At 40.6% G+C, this 19,172-nt stretch overlaps 2 protein-coding genes across 2 annotated transcripts in view; one reads left to right on the plus strand and one right to left on the minus strand.

Annotated features, from left to right (window-relative positions):
- Positions 1-19,172, plus strand: part of DNAH7 (dynein axonemal heavy chain 7) — a 175,346-nt gene that overhangs the window by 137,383 nt on the left and 18,791 nt on the right. Inside the window, exons 53-54 of the mRNA XM_042446266.1 lie at positions 957-1,049; positions 16,762-16,938. Coding sequence (XP_042302200.1) covers positions 957-1,049; positions 16,762-16,938 — 270 coding nt within the window. The remainder of the gene's footprint in view (positions 1-956; positions 1,050-16,761; positions 16,939-19,172) is intronic.
- On the minus strand, positions 7,033-13,120 carry LOC121919573 (baculoviral IAP repeat-containing protein 5.1-like). Its single transcript, XM_042446294.1, has 4 exons — positions 12,983-13,120; positions 10,867-10,976; positions 8,654-8,774; positions 7,033-7,488 (listed from the first exon to the last, which is right to left on the minus strand). Exons 1-4 carry the CDS (start codon positions 13,118-13,120, stop codon positions 7,231-7,233), a joined length of 627 nt encoding a protein of 208 aa, XP_042302228.1. The 3' UTR covers positions 7,033-7,230.

Here is a 19,172-nt window from a genome sequence, read left to right on the forward strand (position 1 = left end):
TGTTTTTAAAGGAATAAGCAGAGTATGCAATTTGCATGAATAATTCTCTACAAGTTAAATTGTATGAAATTAAAACCAAAGCTTTGAAAAGTTCCCTTTTTGGGAACTCTCCAAAAACTCTATCCATGCTGGGACATTGGGGAGTTGTAGTCCCAAAAAGGAACTTTTAGAAACAATGATCAAGTAGCAAATAATGTGAAAGACTTCTGCTTGAATATCTTAATTGTTGCTCTGGTGCCATTAAGAGTTGATAATTAATGCAGTTTGATAGTGTGTTAACTACCATGGCTCAGAGCTATGGAATTCTGGGATTTGTAGTTTTGTGAGCTATTTATCCTTTGTTAGAACTCTCATGCCACAGCAAATGACAAATTCCAGAATCCCATGGGCATTTAAAGCAGTATCAATTTGGCGTTAGTTTTACAGTGAAGTTTTCTCCTAGTTACAAACTGATCACCTTATTTAGTTACCATTAATAAACTGCAAATACTTAACCTAAACCTAAACTGTTTCAGTTTTCAGGTTGCCTTACATACATTACATTAAATGTATTTTTATAACAGATCCCTATTTCCTATTCAAAGAAATAAAGAGAAAGTAAAATTCCAGAGGAGTGGCTTATGAGCAAGGTGTAAAATGCTTAATTGTTCCTTTCCCCAGTTCCAAATACAAATTTTCCAATACAAAATTATTTGGAATACCACAGGGAGAGGGCTGTGGAATACAAAACTAGATATCTGGAAGGGTTTACTTTCCCTCCACGTTACCCCTTCCTCAATACACATTAGAATATCAGGAGAGTTCAGGGATAAGTGTAATAAAGCTTTTTCTCATGACATGATTTGAGTTTCTCTATGCAGTCAAGATGGCCAGCACTCTGTGATGATTGTCTGTAAAATGGGCATCATTTGAGTTTGATGAAACCTGATCCAAGATATGCATGCTTCTGTTTTCAGGACCCTCATCATGAGAATTTTCCTGATGATTGGCAAGCCAGAATGGGAGAGTTTCAGCGAATGCTCATCATCCGCTGCCTAAGACCTGATAAAGTAAGTGTGGAGGGATAGAATATGCTGAGTTTTCAGAGGTTTAGGGCTCATTCACAATAGTGTTTTTATGATGAGTAAATTCAGGGAGATTCGATGACGTCATACCGAATCAAAGTTCCCAATTGAATCTCTCCATGGCAATTTAACCCTGATGAAGTTCACATTATCATTTATATCAATTTAAAATGGGCCGCCATTTCAATTGTTCCCAGGACTTTTTTTAAAATGATCATATTTTCAGCGTTCACCTTCTATGATCATAGAATCATAGAATCGTAGAGTTGGAAGAGACCACTAGGGCCATCCAGTCCAACCCCCTGCCATGCAGGAAATCCAAATCAAAGCATCCCTGACAGATGGCCATCCAGCCTCTGTTTAAAGACCTCCAAGGAAGGAGACTCTATCACCCTTTGAGGGAGTGCATTCCACTGTCGAACAGCCCTTACTGTCAGGAAGTTCCTCCTATGTTCAGGTGGAATCTCTTTTCCCGTAGCTTGCATCCATTGTTCCGGGTCCTGTTCTCTGGAGCAGCAGAAAACAAGCTTGCTCCCTCTTCAATATGACATCCCTTCAAATATTTAAACAGGGCGATCATATCACCTCTTAACCTTCTTTTCTCCAGGCTAAACATCCCCAGCTCCCTAAGTCGTTCCTCATAGGGCATGGTTTCCAGACCCTTCACCATTTTTGTCGCCCTCCTTTGGACACGCTCCAGTTTCTCAATGTACTTTCTGAATTGTGGCGCCCAGAACTGGACACAATATTCTAGGTGGGGCCTGACCAGAGCAGAATACAGTGGCACTATTACTTCTCTTGATCTAGACACTATACTTCTATTGATGCAGCCTAAAATTGCATTGGCCTTTTTAGCTGCTGCATCACACTGTTCACTCATGTTCAACTTGTAGTCTACTTGGACTCCTAGATCCCTTTCACACGTAGTTTCATTCAGCCAGGTGTCACCCATCCTATATCTGTGCATTTTATTTTTCCGCCCTAAGTGCAATACCTTACATTTCTCTGTGTTGAATTTCATTTTGTTAGCTTTGGCCCAGCTTTCTAGTCTATTCAGGTCATTTTGAATCTTGATCCTGTCCTCTGGGGTATTAGCTATTCCCCCTAATTTGGTATCATCTGCAAATTTGATAAGTATGCTCCCAATTCTGTCATCCAGGTCATTGATAAAGATGTTGAATAGCACTGGGCCCAGGACAGAGCCCTGTGGGACCCCACTGGTCACTTCTCTCCAAGATGAAAAGGAGCCATTGTTGAGCACCCTTTGGGTTCGGCCGGTCAACCAATTACAGATCCATGTAACAGTTCCTTTGTCTAGCCCACATTTTACAAGCTTGTTTGCAAGTATGTCATGGGGAACCTTGTCAAAGGCCTTAGTGAAATCAAGATATACTATATCCACAGCATTCCCTTCATCTACCAAGCTGGTAATTTTATCAAAGAAGGAGATCAGGTTTGTCTGGCATGACTTGTTTCTCTGAAACCCATGTTGACTTTTTGTGATTATGGCATTGCCTTCTAGATGTTCACAGACTCTCTGTTTAATGATCTGCTCCAGAATCTTTCCTAGTACTGATGTCAGACTAACTGGACGATAATTGTTGGGATCCTCTTTTTTCCCCTTTTTGAAGATGGGGACGTTTGCCCTCCGCCAGTCTGCTGGGATCTCTCCTGTTTTGCAGGAGTTTTCAAAGATTATTGCCAATGGCTCCGATATTACATTTGCCAGTTCTTTTAATACCCTTGGATGGAGTTCATCTGGTCCTGGAGACTTAAATTCATTTAGATTAATAAGGTGTTCCTCTACTATCTCTTTACTTATTCTGTGCTGAAATTCCCCTATTCTGTCCTCTGCTCCATTATCCTCAGGTTGAGCACCCTTTGCCTTTTCTGAGAAGACTGAGGCAAAGAAGGTGTTGAGTAATTCTGCCTTTTCTCTGTCTTCTGTTAGCATTTTGCCATCTTCTCCACGCAGTGGCCCTACCGTTTCCTTCTTCTTCCTCTTGCTGCGGACATATCCAAAAAAGCCCTTTTTATTGTTCTTAACCTCTCTAGCAAGCCTGAGTTCATTCTGCGCTTTAGCTTTTCTGACTTTACCCCTACACATGCCTGCTATTTCTTTGAATTCCTTTTTTGTGATTTCCCCCTTTTTCCATTTCTTATACATGTTCCGTTTCAAACTTAGCTCGGTTGAAAGTTCCTTAGTTATCCATCCTGGTTTCTTGAGACACCTCCCGTTTTTCTTTCTCACTGGAACTGTTTGAAATTGTGCCTTCAGTATCTCTCTTTTGAGAAACTCCCATCCGTCCTGAACTCCTTTATCTTTTAGTATTTCTGACCATGGAATCGCCCTCAATACTTCTCTAAGTTTACTGAAATCCGCTCTCCTAAAGTCTAGGATGCGTGTCTAGGATGCAGATCTATAACATACTGTTTGGCCAACAAACCCCCCCCCCCCATATCAGCCTTGGCAATGGCAAGCCCCTCAGAACAATTCTTAGCAAGAAACCCTGGGATAGGTTAGCTTTGGGGGAGTCTCACTCAATATAATCTTTTACCAATATAATATGTGTGCAACAGTTTTAGTATGCACAAACTTGGGAACAGAGTCTGTTGAGGTTTTATTTCTTAGAAAAAAGGAAGAAACGACCCCTAACCCACAACCCCACTGATAGGGATTTTTAAAAATAATGTTATGCAAATCATGTGCACCTTTCTCATACTGATGATGCGAATTTTTAAAGATGCAGTCTACTGTGGCCATGCAATAATAAATATGTGCATAAGATGTCAAATTAAAAAAACAAAACTGTCTAATGATGTTCCCAGGAGAACCCCCTCCCTGTCTTTATAAGCTCTGGGAATCAGACATCGGTGCAGGTTAGGAGACTAAAATTACTGGCAGAAGAGGAAAAAAGCTGTGCTGTTCTTTGAAGAGACCACTTTCCAAAGTGCAGGAAGTTTGAATCCACTGCGTTTCTGGAGCTGCGTTTTTCACTTCCACAACCTTGTGTCAAGAGAGAAAAACAATGACGATTGTCTGGCAGGGAGAAAGCAAAGGGATGGGCATGATCTACCCCCTGCACATTAACCTCTCCCTCCTTGATGACCCGTATGGGATCGGGAGCAAGTTCCCATTGGCGGCACCCTGATAAAACCTGGTGTTTTGAAAAAGAAACAGGAAAAACTCAATCTTGGAAAAAACGGGTTAAAGGAGTTATTTTGAATTTGGGTCTGGCAAAACCAGTGCAAATGTGAATAAACCCCTCTTAAACCGGTTTGCAAACTGGTCTACAATGTAGTGTGAAAAGCCCCCAACTGGATTAAATACGTGGTAGAATTTAGACACATAGCAGTGTATTATTGTATTGTATTTTATTATCTTTATTTTTACTGTTGTAACCTGCCTGGATTCCTTGTGATTGGGCGGGCTATAAATAAATCATTATTATTATTATATATTATTATTGGTCTTGATTGATATGCAAAAGGATCTTCTAACACCTTTATTCATTTCATTTACTGTATGCATTTGACCTTTGATGCCATGATGGAGAGATCAGAGGGGACTGGTGCCTTTTTTAAGTGCTCTAGGATGGACTAAGCTCCCGCCTTTTGACACTCTACTCAGAGAAGGGGATGGTTTCTTTTTTGATAAGAGTTAAAGTACAGTACTGTAGAGCCAAAACAGATGGCCATATAGGGGCAGCTTGATGCCCCCCCCCCCCTTTGAGGGCTGGATCGGGGCCACGACAACTGCATGCTGCAGCCCTGAACTGGCTTTTTGCTGGCTCAAAAAGAGGCAGCAAAATGCCACTCCTTTTTGAGCTGGCAAAAAGCTAGTCTCTGTCTAAAAGGTGCTGCTGTGGCTTTGCAGTGCTCAGGTGGCGTCTGAATACTGTGCTACCGGAGTGCTGTGAAGCCAGCCCACATGTGGGCAGGTGAATGGCTTCCACCACAACACCCGCAAGGTGGCTTTTAGTGCTGGCCTATACCAGCCCGAAGTTGATCATGGATAAATCAGCCCAGGGTTTTTTGGATCAGTTGGTAACGTAAGTTGCTGTAGATTTGCATCTGTTGAAGACTTCCTGTACAGAAGCTTACGCTACCAACTTCTTTCTCTCAGTCTAAAAGGTGCTATAAGATCCCTTTGCATATAGATTAAATATGGTCTAATATGTTTCCCTCAGGAGACTAGGTAGATCTTTTATCAGATTATTATGCTGGGAAAGACAAATGTGTGTGATGTGTGGAGGCAGTTGATTTCTGCACAGGCCTCTCTCCCATCACTGGCACTATTCCTGACCTTAATTTTTAATTGCTTTATATTGAGCCCGTACAGACAGGCCAAAATAAAGCTGCTTCAGGTCACTTTGGAGGTAAGCTGTTTAAATGACACATGCATCCTAAGAAGCCAGAAGCTGTGCCAAAGCCACACTCCAGTCCTAAAGACTGGAATACAGCTTTGGTGCAACTTCTGGCCTCTTAAAATGCATGTGTCATTTAAACAGCATACCTCCAAAGTGACCTGAAGCAGCTTTATTTTGGCCTGTCTGTACTGGCCCATAGTATTTTATAAAGATCTAGGAGAGTTGCAAATCCATTCTGGATTTTTGTCAGAACTTTAAATGTGTAACCAAGGTGCTGAACCTATGGGGGAATTATCAGCAATAACTCCTTTCAAATTTCAAGTAAAATCCAAAACAGTTTCACTAGTCCACTGATGTGGAAACCAGCATTGATCCCATGCACAGGGCACAGCTTTTCAGGTGCAAATTGACTTTTTATTGTTTCATCTGGGTTGAACATATTGGTAGTGATGTGCAGTGGCCACCTTTTCTGTTATTACACATTGCAAAATCAGCTAGATCCCATCTAAATTTAAAAGCTAAGCAGGGTCAGCCTTCGTAAGACTTGGATGGGAAACCACCAATAAATATCTGATGCTGTAGGCTATATTTCAGAGGAAAGGTCTGGCGGAAGCATCTCTGAGCTTTCCTTGCATAAGAAAGCCTTATGAAATTCAAGGGGGTTGCCATAAGTCAACAGACAGCTTGAAGGCACAGGGGGGCATGCACACACACAAAATGTGTTCTGTCTATCATGAGTTATACTGTGTAATAGTTTCTTACCAAAATGAGAATGACAAGGAATTAATCATTTCCCCCTCAGATGATTTACAAACCACTGCAGCACCCAAAGTCTGAAATGAGATTTTTAAAAAGGTTTTATCTTCTCTTTTAAGAAAGATCTGTGCTTCCCCGAGTATCTTAGCATGTTTATAATTTAGAGAAGATGTTCTTACTATTCAACTGGCAAAGGTGAGCAACTCTTGGCCCTACAAGAGTTGGACTACAAGTGTCAAAGAGTATCTGCTGCCCAATATTATAAAATTTGCTTTTGTTGTACTTCAGCCTTTTTAACAACTATCCTCCTAATTTGCTTTTGGGTTAGAATACAGTTAATCTTGGCATACATTGTAAAAGTGCAAGAGAAAAAGAGTTCCAATTTCACTACACCGTAAATGTAGCACTGCTACCAGCATACTGCTTGTAACCCACAAAAGTATAGTCAACAAGGCTGTTCTATTATCAGTACTGTGAGGCATTCTGCTACAATTTTAGCAAAAGCTAAATTGAGATGCAATTGAGTATGAGTGTCCATTTCACTGCAGTTTACCACAAACTTCTCTAGAACTACTACAATAGTGGCACACAAAAATCTGAGTAAGCATAACTTAATCCCCATGAAGGTGATCCTCCATTAGGCCGGGACTCTTTATTGCCCAGTTAGCACTGCACTAGGCTTTGCTAAGATTATTGCATGTGGCTGCAAGCATAGTCAACCTTCTTGACCTTTTGAGAGATGATTCCCATATTTCTATCCAAAATTCTTTATTTAAAAAATTGTCTCCCTTCTTTCTCTCAGCTGTAACATTTTGGTTCAAAGAGTTTCATAAGTCAAATATTTTCTCCCTTGTTCCATTGCTGGTTTCATGCAGAACAGGCATTGTGCATAGACAAAACAATTCTAGCATCAGGAATGCAGATATATTCCAGGATTGCTCTCTCTGCCTCTGCCCCCACCATTAGTCCATACTACCTAATTTTTCACTTCAGAGCTTCTGGCCAGTACAGGCATTATGCACATGGAGCTCATGCCTTTGTCATAGGTCTATACTTTCATCAACTGTGCTTGTCAGCAGAGCAGCCTCGCCTTGTCCATTCTGACTCATTCTCTTCTGTTCAGCAGTTTGCTCACAGTTTTCCTTTGTAGAAATATCTGTGACTGGCAGGAATGTCTGGGGTGGCTTTTCCCAATCTGGAGTATACTGGAACTTATTCATGAAATGATCCACGAGCCGCTTCCTAGTGAGGGCCACTTCTTTTTCAAAGGCGTGTATTACACTTCTGCCAGTTTTGCACTTTAGAAGCAAGCAAAAAATGTTATTTAGTTGTGAGTTTAAAAGTTAGGTGTGCAGCACTGAATATTGTAAGATGTGGCAGAGGATGTAAATCTTTTGTGCTTTCCTTGTGGTTCTATCATAGAAGAAATGGAATATCTGCACGTTCTTCTAGATACCAAACAGTATACAAAGGGATCTTAAGACAAATTGAGATAAAGAAGCTGGTAGCATGATGCATGTTTGGAGAGGCAACTACTTCTTCAGATGCATATTTGGAGTCAAATGTGTTATCTCCAAAAATCTGAGGAAGCAGATTCATCTCCAGACTTGTGTCATGCTGCCAGAGTCTTTCTTTCAGTTTGTCTCAAAGGTGCTGCAAGATCCTTTGTATACTAAGTTTCCAGACTAACATGGCTATGTCTTAGATATCAAACAGTATCACGGGTATCACAGTATATATATCACAGTGTCTCTTTATGCAATATTACTTTGAAGAAATCCCCCCGATTCTTTCTGTGTCAGTTCTGTTCCAGGAGAGTTGACTAAAAAAAAAAAAATCAATACTACTTAATTGTATAGCACCAAAATATATTAAAAGTATGCCCAAGCCTAGATTTTTCTGCAACATTTGTTCTTGTGATAGAACTTGAACACTTTCCTACCTGGTTTAACTATTTATATGCATATGGTGCATGATGTGAAGATTTACTGAGACTAGAGTACTTTGGGTGCCTTGTTCAGCCTGGGGGTTGAGGAAGGGTTCCAGTACTAAGCAAGGGGCTCATTTGTTTTTTAAAAAATGACAGCTACCCTTTTTCCTAGTGTTCACTAGGAGCAATGCTACATCATGACACAACATGGTTTGGGAAGTTGCAAGGAGGGAGAATAATGGTAGCCTTCACTGACATTGCTTAAAATAGGCATGGGAGAAAGGTGGCTGCAAATAGCAGCCTAAAGCAGCAATTAAAAAATGAAACAAAAAACAGTTAGAGCAGCTAATGCCATAAACCCTTACTTCTGAAAGTCATGCCAATTTTTAATCCCCATTCCAAGGAAAAGAGATCTTTCACAAATTTTCTCCAAATTCTCTATCTCTAAACTTGGGAGAGGGATGAAGGAGATAATTTTCAGTGAACACTAATTTCAAGCCACTTTCATTTGAAAAGCATAACCTGTTACTTACAAGGAAAATCCTGACTCGCTCCATCTCCTTTTCATAGTATTCCTCCACTGTTAGGTCATCAAAGTTCTTAGAAAGGGACAAAAATCCACAAGAGTCATTGCTCCGCTTGGCGTGTTCCAGCCTGCAGAAGAAATATTTCTCTAGTAACATGCAGAGCAAGTCACTTGGCGTAATGGTAAAGAGAGAAGGAGCTTAAATTCCGGTGCACTGTTTCAGATCAATAAGTATTCAAAGATACATAGACCAGGGCTGGAAATCATGTGATCCTCCAAATGTTGTTGGACTGCAACTCCTCACATTCTTCACCATTGTCTATGTTGGATAGGGTGCCTTGGAATCACAGTCTAACAACATTAGGATTGCTCCTTCGTTTTCATCCTGGTATAAAAGTTTAACCTTCTGTAGCACCACTTCAAATCTAAGTAACAGGAAAGTGTCATGTAGAGAGATCTTGTGGCACCTTTGAGACTAACTGAAAGAAAGATGTTGGTAGCATGACCTTTCATAGATTTAAGTCTACTTTCTCAGATGCATTTGGAAAATGTTATGGTTGCTAGCCCACTCCTTTACTCATCAAATTACTGTACTGCAGACTAATAGTACAGATTTTTGAATGTGAGCTTAGAAGTTGGAAAATTCATGGACATACAATGATGATTGTTAGATCATGGGAAAGGAAGCTCCTTTCATGTCTGGGAAGGAAAAAAAGCTCCTGCAGTGCAAGGGATCAGAGGGAGATAGTTTGAGACATATGGAGTCCAATGTTGCTTGAAGGCATCTTCGCAGTGTTTATACAGGAGCAGAGAAAAATGTGCGTCTCTGCCCCTCTGAGGGTTCCTGACTTGGAACATTGGATGTGTTACCTTGTAGAATGTCTGCTCTTGTATGCTCCATCTTCATATTTCTAAATGAAATCAAGGATTGATAGTTCACCACCATAAGTATGCAGTGTCATTTTCTCTAAAGAAACTTGGTTAGTGCTTGCCAAGCATTACTCACTGTTGAGGGAAGTAGGGGGTTTATACAAAATAACATGCATACCGTATATAGTTGACCTCGTGTATAAGTCGAGGGCAGGTTTGAGAGCCACAATTAGGGATTTTGATATGACCCATGGATATGTTGAGGATAAAACATAGGGAAACAGCACCCTTTCCCTCCATAGCCTGGCTGTCCCTGTCTCCTTCTCAATAGCCCAGCTATCCCTTTGGGAGACAACTGGGCTGGATAAGTGGCCGTATTGACCCATGTATAAGTTGACCCAGGTATTTGGGGTCACTTTTTTGTAAAAATATTCAACTTATACATGAGTATGTATGATATATGTCCCACTCTCCAAGATCTTTGGAAAGGTGGAAGCTCAGGAACCCATTTTTATTTCTCTTACATCCAGAGTGTGCAGAAATTATTCCTGGCTAAAGAACTGTGAGACTTGTAGTGTAGCCTTCTGTTAGAAGGCTGATTGTAGATTACTAGAGCAGGTGGTAGGAAAAACTTCATATTTCTTTAAAAATTCTTCATTCTATATTAAGTGGCTAGTGTAGAAGCACTTCTGTATGATGGACTTCACTGTTCCTCCTCCCAGCAGCTTAAATTCAAATTCTCACTGGCCACTGGCATTATGGCCAGTGATTATGGGAGTTAAAGTATCATCTTCTAGAGGGGCAACATGCTTCTCATCCAGTTGAACTATTTTTGTTTGTTCAGACATGCTACAATACTATTGATTTATTTATTTGTTTGTTTACAGTATTTATACCCTGCCCTTCAGCCCTAAAGGTTCTCAGATCAGCTTACAATTATTATTTTAATTAGATGGTTTCCTGCCCTCAGGCTTGTCCCAAATGTAATGCATACTTTTACACCTTTCACTCTAAAATCTGTAACTATTAGTGTAATCTAAATCCTAGTCAGATGGCAAAAATGCAGAGCAGGGATGGGAATCCTCAAACCCTCCAAATGTTGTTGGACTTTAAATACTATCAGCTCTGGCCAGCTTACCCATTGATGAAGGATGCTGGGCATTACTGTTGAACAGCATCTGGTAGGGCACATAGTTCTCACCCTGGATGTATACTAAATCAAGCTTTAACCTGCAAGTCAGTCTTACTCAAATACATATAGCTTATTACTTCAAATTATCATTGTGAGCCAGATCTGTGACTTACTTGTCAGCAAGGCAATGACAGAAAGCTTTGGCAGGCTGTACTTACCAAGGGTCATGATCAGGCTCCCAGCCCTCCAGCTCTATCAAGCAAAAGAAACACTTCACCACATCAGGTTCATTTGTGTTTGGACAGTGGATAAAACCAGCACTGGCCATCTGCATGAGAAGAGGGGACTACACTCAGATGACATAGGCAGGATTGATCTGTTGGGTTCCATGGGATAAATCCAGACATTCTCTAATACTAAGTACTATTGGACTCATTTACTTTACCCATATATTGTAAATGTGCCACTCTACAGACTCAGGGCAAGTTTACATCTTTAAAATACTCTTCATTCCAGTTAAATAGAATGTGATCCACCCACCCCCCCAAACCCCTTAAACTCTTAAGGAAAAAGACTTTGCAGTTTTTATTGGAGGATCAGCTGAAATCCACAGAAATGCACATCATTCAGATGGCTATGTATTGTCAGCAGAGGGTGGGTGAATAGATGCAAATGGATGTGAATTTGTGCAGGAAAGTGAAGACAATTACCCATCAATGTGACTGTGTGAAAATGTGCACCAATTGACATAATACACTTATGTTAGACTAGCCCTCAGGCATCTTACAGTATTTTAACAGTTCTCTGCCATTTTGAAAATAATACTAAGAAAGCTAGGATATGTTTGCATTTCTGCTGGTCACATGCAATACAGAAATGATTTAAAGCTCAGCAGCAGTCTTATATTAAAATTATCCTTTTCATTTCTGAATTCTGTTCTATGTGCCTTCTGCTGAGCTTCATAGGATCCAAAATATGAGCTCTCAACTTTTATTTTGCACAGTTTACAAGGTTAAATTAAGTCTTGCTTTGATCCAGCAGCTGTTGGCAAGGTTTATTCTACTTAGTTTGCAAGACTGTTGTTGTGTTTGTTTAACCTTGCATATACAGTTTTTGCAGAGCTTGCCCTAATTACATTGGTTCAATGAAGGAAAGGTGGACCAGAGCAGAGACAGCAGAGCAAAACTTGGAAGTAGCCAGTGTTAAAGTGAAAAGGCAACATTCAAGGCTGGAAAAGCAGGTTTCCTCCTAAACAAGAATGGCTTCCTATTTCTGCTACCTTTCTTCTCTCTACTAACCCAACTGTCCACAGATTTTCTTGGGAAGATCTTCCAAGGAAAGGGGAAATCTGATTGATTGTGTGATAAGAACAAATGGATTTGATTCACCACCATCCCACTTAAGTAAAGCTGGGTAGGGTCCATGCAGTTCTCTAGATGGTGTTGGACTGCAACTCCCAGCAACCATAGCTAACATAGCTAGGGATAAGGAAGGTTGGGAGTTGCAATTGAAACACACCTGGAGGGATGCATGATTCCCATCTTAAGAAATTAGCCTTGCCACCCTCTGTTGTTATCATTCATATCCACCTTTTCCCCAGTAATGGTACACAAAACAGCCTGCAAAAATTAACACAATACAGTTAAAAGAGTTTACAAAGACATAAATGTTATTATGGAAATCACTTAAACTATTAAAACTGTTTAATACCAACCCATTGAGTAAAAAACAAAACAAAACAGCATACTATTTCAGCTTTTTCTTAGGAGATTCCTTGTGCCTTTACCAGCAGGAGCAGCTTTCTCCAGCTTACCGAGGCAACAAAATGAAAGCACATCCCTATAAAATCTACTTTTTGTCAAAAGAAACAGTAATTTTGAAGTGGGGCTTTCAACTTGGATTGTTTTTTAGTATTTGAACCTGTTTCAGTTTTGTTTTAAATTAAGTCTTAAGTATGAGGCACTTTGAGGACCAATTTTTTGAGTGAAAGACAGGGCATAAAACAACAACTCTAACCATGGCTGGAACTTATGAGAGTTGTAAATAGCTAGAAAACAAAAACCCAGGAAGAAGTGTTGTGTCCTATTACATGAAAATGTATGAGAAGAATATATTGAAATAAAGTTTTCCCACAGAGTATTTAGTAATTTTAAGTAGCCTTGTTCAAGAACATACACTTCTAAAGAATAACACATTAAAGTGTTATCTAAGCTTATGTATATTTAAGCCCCCTTAAACTCACTAGCACATCTTTGAATAGGCATAGATATCCCCCAAGCTTGTGTCCCATTTATTTTTAAACAATGCATCACCAGCATAGCTTGATAGACTTACATTTTCAGGAGTACAATTGCAGTTCTCCTTAAAAGGCCAGCATATGAAGGTTTTCAAGCGATTTTCATACTCATACATATCCCTAAACTCAAAGAGGGTGTTGGCATTTGCATGGATATCTTTCAGGATTGCCTCCATTTAAGATGTTGCTTTAGTAACCTCCTTTCTCCACTCTGACCCTCTTGCATGGCTTACTTCTTTGGCTTTAAGTCATTTGGTTAGCTTTCTGGATTGGTTTCACCTGTAGACATTTAAAAAATTAAGTGTCTGCAACTGTCAGAAGTGAAAGAGTTGTAGTGAAATAATGTCCTTTGAACCAGTTATATATACTCTTGTTATTTTCAACAAATGAATGTTCTGAGGATGGGTTGTGTAAAAAACATAGTTCAGTTACTTCACTGTAATTGTTAAATTCCTGAGGTGTTGTTTCATAGCTGTATTACTTAGCCCATGACTTTTTGGTTTTTCCAGAAGGGACCAATGGATCTTTGTATGATTTCATTGAGGAAAAATTCAGTATTTGTATCTTGAGAACGGTTGCTCATTCTTAAGCAGAAGGAAATTCTACTTTGGTCAACAATAACTTACTCTTAAGGAAGTGTTTTTGATTTTGGCCTATAATAAATGGCCACATCCAGGATGACCGGATGTCCTCACTGCAAAGGAGGACAAGGCACCACAAAATGAAGATATTCAAGAAAAATCTGGGACAAACTAAAAACAATCATATAAATAAAAATGCATGCTTCTTAGCCATGCTCAAAATGAAGAAAATTTTGGAATTCCCCTTGGACAGAAAGCTGAAATGTAGGACATGTCCTGGAAAAGGAGGATGTTTGGTCACCCTAGCCACATTGTAGTTTTGAACAACCTTGTAGCAGGCCAAAACATGTTGGTTTGGAAATATGTCTCATTCTGGTTGATAGAGCTTGCTTCATGAATTCTATAGGGTAACCCTATGCATGTTTTCTCAAGAGTAAGCCCCACTGAATTTAATTAAGCTTACACCCAAGAAAGTATGTATGTAGGACTGCAGCTTCCAGTTTTAAAGTAAGCTTCACTGAGCTCTGTGGTACTTACCCCCAGGATAGTGCAGTCCTTATTTATACACCTGGTTTAGATAATATCCATATATTTGTACATGGATGCATGTATAAATGTGTGTGTGCACGCACACAGTGGCTAGAAGTCCACTTTTGATTTTGGAAAACAGACTTGGAACTAGCGTAAAAGATACTCCTTGAAGGTTTGAGATTTCTTTTGTTTATTGACAGAAAAAACATGGTCTGAGGGCATCTTGGGGGTCAGGACCACAAAAACCACTTTGGACCACGGGACTAGGCTTTACTTGTTGCCATGCTAGTGCAATGCCTATTGAACTGCTGGTTATACATTTTCAGAGTGCAAGAGTAGTATCCAATATCGTTTATATTGTGCAAATGATTGTGTAACCACTTGCACAGTTGATTTGTGCAGCTGCCTTGCAAAGTTGTTTTGCTGAAAGGTACTTGCTATCACAGTGCACTTGTGATAGCAGGGATTTTCAATGTGCAAGTTTCATGTTTTCTGGTTTTTCCCTAGATACCATATAGGAAACCATATAGGAAAATCCTCTATAGGTGCTTAGAATGCTTCTAGAGTTTTGTTCTTTAAATTATTGCATGTTCTCCCACTGAGAAAGACCTTTAGGTCAAGATGTGTTCTGGGTACCAGAATTTTTATGCGTCTATGCCTTGTTAATTCAGTAGGCTGGTAATTTACTGGTTATTCACCTCAGAATCAAAGTCCAATCCCTTTATTGCTGTTTACCTTGTACATAACTTTACATAACTCCCCCCCCCCCAAATAATCTTACCTCACCTGGATACTGTCTAGGAGATCTCAGACAAGCCACTATACTTCAGCCTTAAACTCTACTGAAGTAAATGAGATGATAATGCACATGTATTTCAGAGGGCTTTTATGAAGCGTTCTGAGATAACACATATGAAAGGGCTGTGAACCCATGTTATGTAAAGGCTAAGCATAGGTAAGAAAGCCAGCATGGTGGTGTGGTTTGAGTGTTGGGCTATGACTCATGGTTCGAATCCTGACTTAGTTAGGTAAACCAACTGGGTGACCTTGGGCAAGTCACACTCTCTTGGCCTCAGAAGATATCAATTGCAACCTCTGAACAAATCTTGCTAAGAAAATGCATGAGAGGTTCGCCTTAGGGTCAACATAAGTTGAAAATGATTTGAAGGCACACAACAACAACAAGTATAGATAAATACTTGTGGGACAAAGTTTCTGGTTCCTTTTGGTTCCTAAAAGGCAAAAATCATCAGGTGAACATGAAGGTTTTTGCAGCGTGGGCAGGTAGTGATGTGAGAATGATGGGTACTGTGCAAATAAGGAATAGTGTCTAGATGGTCTTCCCCACCCCTTCCCTCCCATTCCTTTTGTGTTGCACCTGTTAGTATCTGAACCTGAAAGTAGGGGACTGTCTTACTACTAATAGCTGTAAGCTATTATGGGAGCTGGTTCAGTCTCAAAATCAGAGTGACATTCCTCCAAATCAATAAAAGCTTTATCTGTTGTTTTCAACCTATTATGCAGAGATAATGGATCATATTTTTGTTTATTAAAATTTTCTAGGGCATTTATCACACGGGAGGAATTTCTCTTAATTTCGAATGAAAAGAAAGTGGGGCCAGAACTCATTCACATGAATTCACTTGTTCAGCGAATTTACATGAATTCGAATTGCATTCGAACTGACTTCCCATTGCCCAAAAATAGCTTGCCATTGCCCAAAATTGCATGTGGTAGTCTATCACGCAATAACGTGAAACCCCATGATTGCGTCCGGACTGACTTCCCATTGCCCGAAATTGCGTTTGGTAGTCTGTCATGCAATAACGTGAAACCCCATGATTGCGTTCAGATTGCCATTGGATTATACTTCCAATTTCCCTTGTCTGATAAACTATGTAGATGAGAAAATCCAGCTCTTATGCTCTCTAGTTTGGTGCATCAAAATATGCTTTGTGGGGTGGAAAATAGAAGAGGTACTAAACAGATGAAATAAATGGCTACAAAGAAGGAAGAGACCACAGCTCAGTGGTTCAGCATTTGCTTTGCCTGTTGCATATCCCAAGTTGAGGCCCTAGTAGGTCCAGTTAGAAGGACAATGGAGAAGGCCTGTTCTTCCTAAAGCCTGGATGCGCCACATATACCAGTCAGAATTGACAGTGATGGATTAGACAGACAAATAGACACATGTCTTTCTACGTAAGGTTTGATTTGGAGCCAGGTACTAGAGAAAAAGCAAGGAATTGGTGCAACAGTGGTATTGTTGTTCTTTGCCTCTGACCAGCTCTGCCACTGCAATCCTTCAAATGATCACAGTATCAGGAATAGTTCAACACATGGAGATCAGAAGCATTAAGTTGTCTGAAGTTATTAAAATGTCATCACAGAATGTAATGAAATATTAAACTTTTATTTTCTATTAATTTGCAGTTTCTTGCCTTTCCAATGTATAATATTAACTTGTTCTTTTATTTTTAAAAACTAAAAAGTAATAATAGAGCATTTTTATCTGTTCGTTTAAATTTGTGACTGAATTGTTTGTACTGAGTAGCTCACTGTGAATAATCAAACAACTATGTAAATAACTCCATTACAAATCCATGGCACTTTAGCTTCTTTGACCTTCATTGAAACATATAATGTACAAATGATGATTTTAAAGAGTAAATTGCCTTTTTTCCCAGTGTTATCTCTTTGCTTTCTAGATTATTCCAATGGTGCAAGAGTTTATAATTGGCAACTTGGGGCGTATGTTCATTGAGCCACCTCCTTTTGACTTGTCAAAGGCATTTGGTGATAGTCACTGCTGCGCTCCTCTCATTTTTGTATTGTCACCTGGTGCTGATCCCATGGCAGCTCTTCTGAAGTTTGCTGATGACCAGGTATGTTGATGGTCTGACACTGTTACAGTACTTCACCAGTGTGAGGTTTTAAAGCTGGGACCATCAGTAATATATCACTAGTTCAAACTCATGCTTTAGTGAGTGCTAGATTGCTAGTTTACAGATGTGAACTCCAATATACAGTTGGCGCTCTCTGTCCATGGATTCAACCATCCATGGCTACACACACACACACACACACACACACACACTGGGACCTCAGTATTTGTGGACTTACTATTCCCAGATTTGAGCATCTGCAAATGGCAAGCCCGCGTTATCTGCAATGGCAGCATGTACACTTCATTTGAAGTCCCATTGTCCCTAATGATGGCGCAGCTGTATGCACTCTGCTGTGCTGTCATTGGGAACAATGCAGGGTTGAGCATTCGTGGATTTTGTTATCCATGGGGGTGGGGGGCAGAATGGATCCTCACTGGATAAAGAGGTCCCACTGTGTGTGTGTGTGTGTGTGTGTATACACTTTACAAAACGGAAAGTTTGATTTTACCATTTTGTATAAGGGACACCATTTTACTATCCCAGAGTATTCAATGGGAGTTGAGCATCCACAGATTTTGGTATCTATAGGAGGTCCTGGAACAAAATTCTAACAGATACCAAGTGTTCATTTTATATTTCTCTTTGAATGAATGCATATTGCAGTACCCATGTGCACTGGGAGATTCTGGGATCTTATGACTGCACGATCCTGGAAACTGTCCAAAAAAGGGAACTTTTCCAAGCTTTATGAATCTATTTATTGCTTTTTGATGAGTAGACATATCTCTCAACCTCTGGCTGGAAATACACTCATCTTGAAGTCCTGTAACAGAAGGATTCTCTATTTGCTTCACTGGAAGAATCGTGTGATCTTCCAGATGTTGTTGGATTACAACTTTCAGCACCCCTAGCCAGAATAGCCACTGGTGATAAATTCAGAGAATTGTGGTCCAGGAACATCTACATGTATGCCAGATGCATACAAGGCCATGAGTCTCCTTCCTCCATTACAGGAAATGGAGGAAGCCTATGAATACCTGAAATGAACACCTGGAATTCTTTAGGTAAAGTTTTTGCTATCCAGGATCTCACATAGAGACATAATAATTCACAAAGTTGTGAGCTTAGAATCTAGTACAACATTTTATCATCTATATGGATGTTGTAAGGTGTGGTGCAAAGATAGGCCAAGATTAGAAAGGCCACTAATGTTTGCTCCTACACTTAGGCCCGTTACAAACGGGCCTAAAAGTGCGCGCTCTGCGTGTGCTAGGGTTAGAAAGGGGCGTCCTTTCTGGACGTCCCCAAACCTAGCACGCGTGGAGCACGCACAAAATGGTGGTGGCTGTCCCACATGGCCGCCACCATTACGACGTCACGACCGCGCTGCCTCTATGCGGGGTGGCGCAGCCGTGACGTCGTCACGCCGCGCCAGGGCACATAGTACACCCCTTCCCCGGCTGGCAAAAGGATCTCCGCAACGGAAGCTCCTTTTGCTGTTTGCGTCGCTGGGCGCAGCCTTCAGACGGCTGTGCCTGGCGACGCCGCTGCCGCAGGGTGTCCTTGAGGCTTGAAGCCCCAAGGACACCCCTTTCCAGGCTGAGGGGAAGGGGCCTTTTGCCGCTTCCCCGCAGCCTGGAAAGCGTCGGATCGGGGCCTCAGCGGCTGCCCCTCTGGCCACTGAGGCCCCGATCCGGCGGGGAAAAGGGCGGGTGCAGACTGCCGCTTTTCGGCGGTCTGTAACCCGCCTTAGATTCTTTCTCCTCTTATTTATCCCCATCCCAAGCCTTATAGCCCTCCTGCTGCTCCTCCTTATTTGCTAGCAAGGAAGAGGCAGACCCATGCAGAGATGGTACTCACTGAGGGCATTTTGCCCATTGGTTCTGCAAAAGTGTTGGTTCTGAGCCAACAGGGACCTTGAAGACCTATTTAAGACCAAAAAGAGGCAGACATATTAGTAATAACTGTATACAACACTAAAAAACATTATTAAGGTGGAGCTGGTGGTGGTGGTGAATAATGCAGGAAACCTTTTAAAAACACCCTTGTACATGTACAGATTACAATCCTGTGTATATCTTCTGAAAAGGAAGTTCCGTTGAGTTCAGTGGAGCTTACTCCCAAGCATAAATTTAAACTTGCATCTAAAATTGCACACTTAGGCCTGAATCCTATTGGTAGTCTCAACTAGACTAAACTCATTGAATTAATATCTGAATGGGGAGTGAATA

Source organism: Sceloporus undulatus, chromosome 1 (genome assembly GCF_019175285.1).
Source record: "Sceloporus undulatus isolate JIND9_A2432 ecotype Alabama chromosome 1, SceUnd_v1.1, whole genome shotgun sequence".
Classification (NCBI taxonomy): Eukaryota; Metazoa; Chordata; class Lepidosauria; order Squamata; family Phrynosomatidae; genus Sceloporus; species Sceloporus undulatus.

What these genes read in the sequence shown, in the direction of transcription:
- LOC121919573 (XM_042446294.1), bottom strand. Translation starts at nt 13,120, where the DNA reads ATGGAGGCAATCCTGAAAGATATCCATGCAAATGCCAACACCCTCTTT. An exon ending in GCAATTGTACTCCTGAAAAT is followed by an intron (nt 10,977 to 12,982) that starts GTAAGTCTATCA and finishes CTTCTCATGCAG; the next exon opens with ATGGCCAGTGCTGGTTTTAT. An exon ending in AGCGAGTCAGGATTTTCCTT is followed by an intron (nt 7,489 to 8,653) that starts GTAAGTAACAGG and finishes TTGCTTCTAAAG; the next exon opens with TGCAAAACTGGCAGAAGTGT.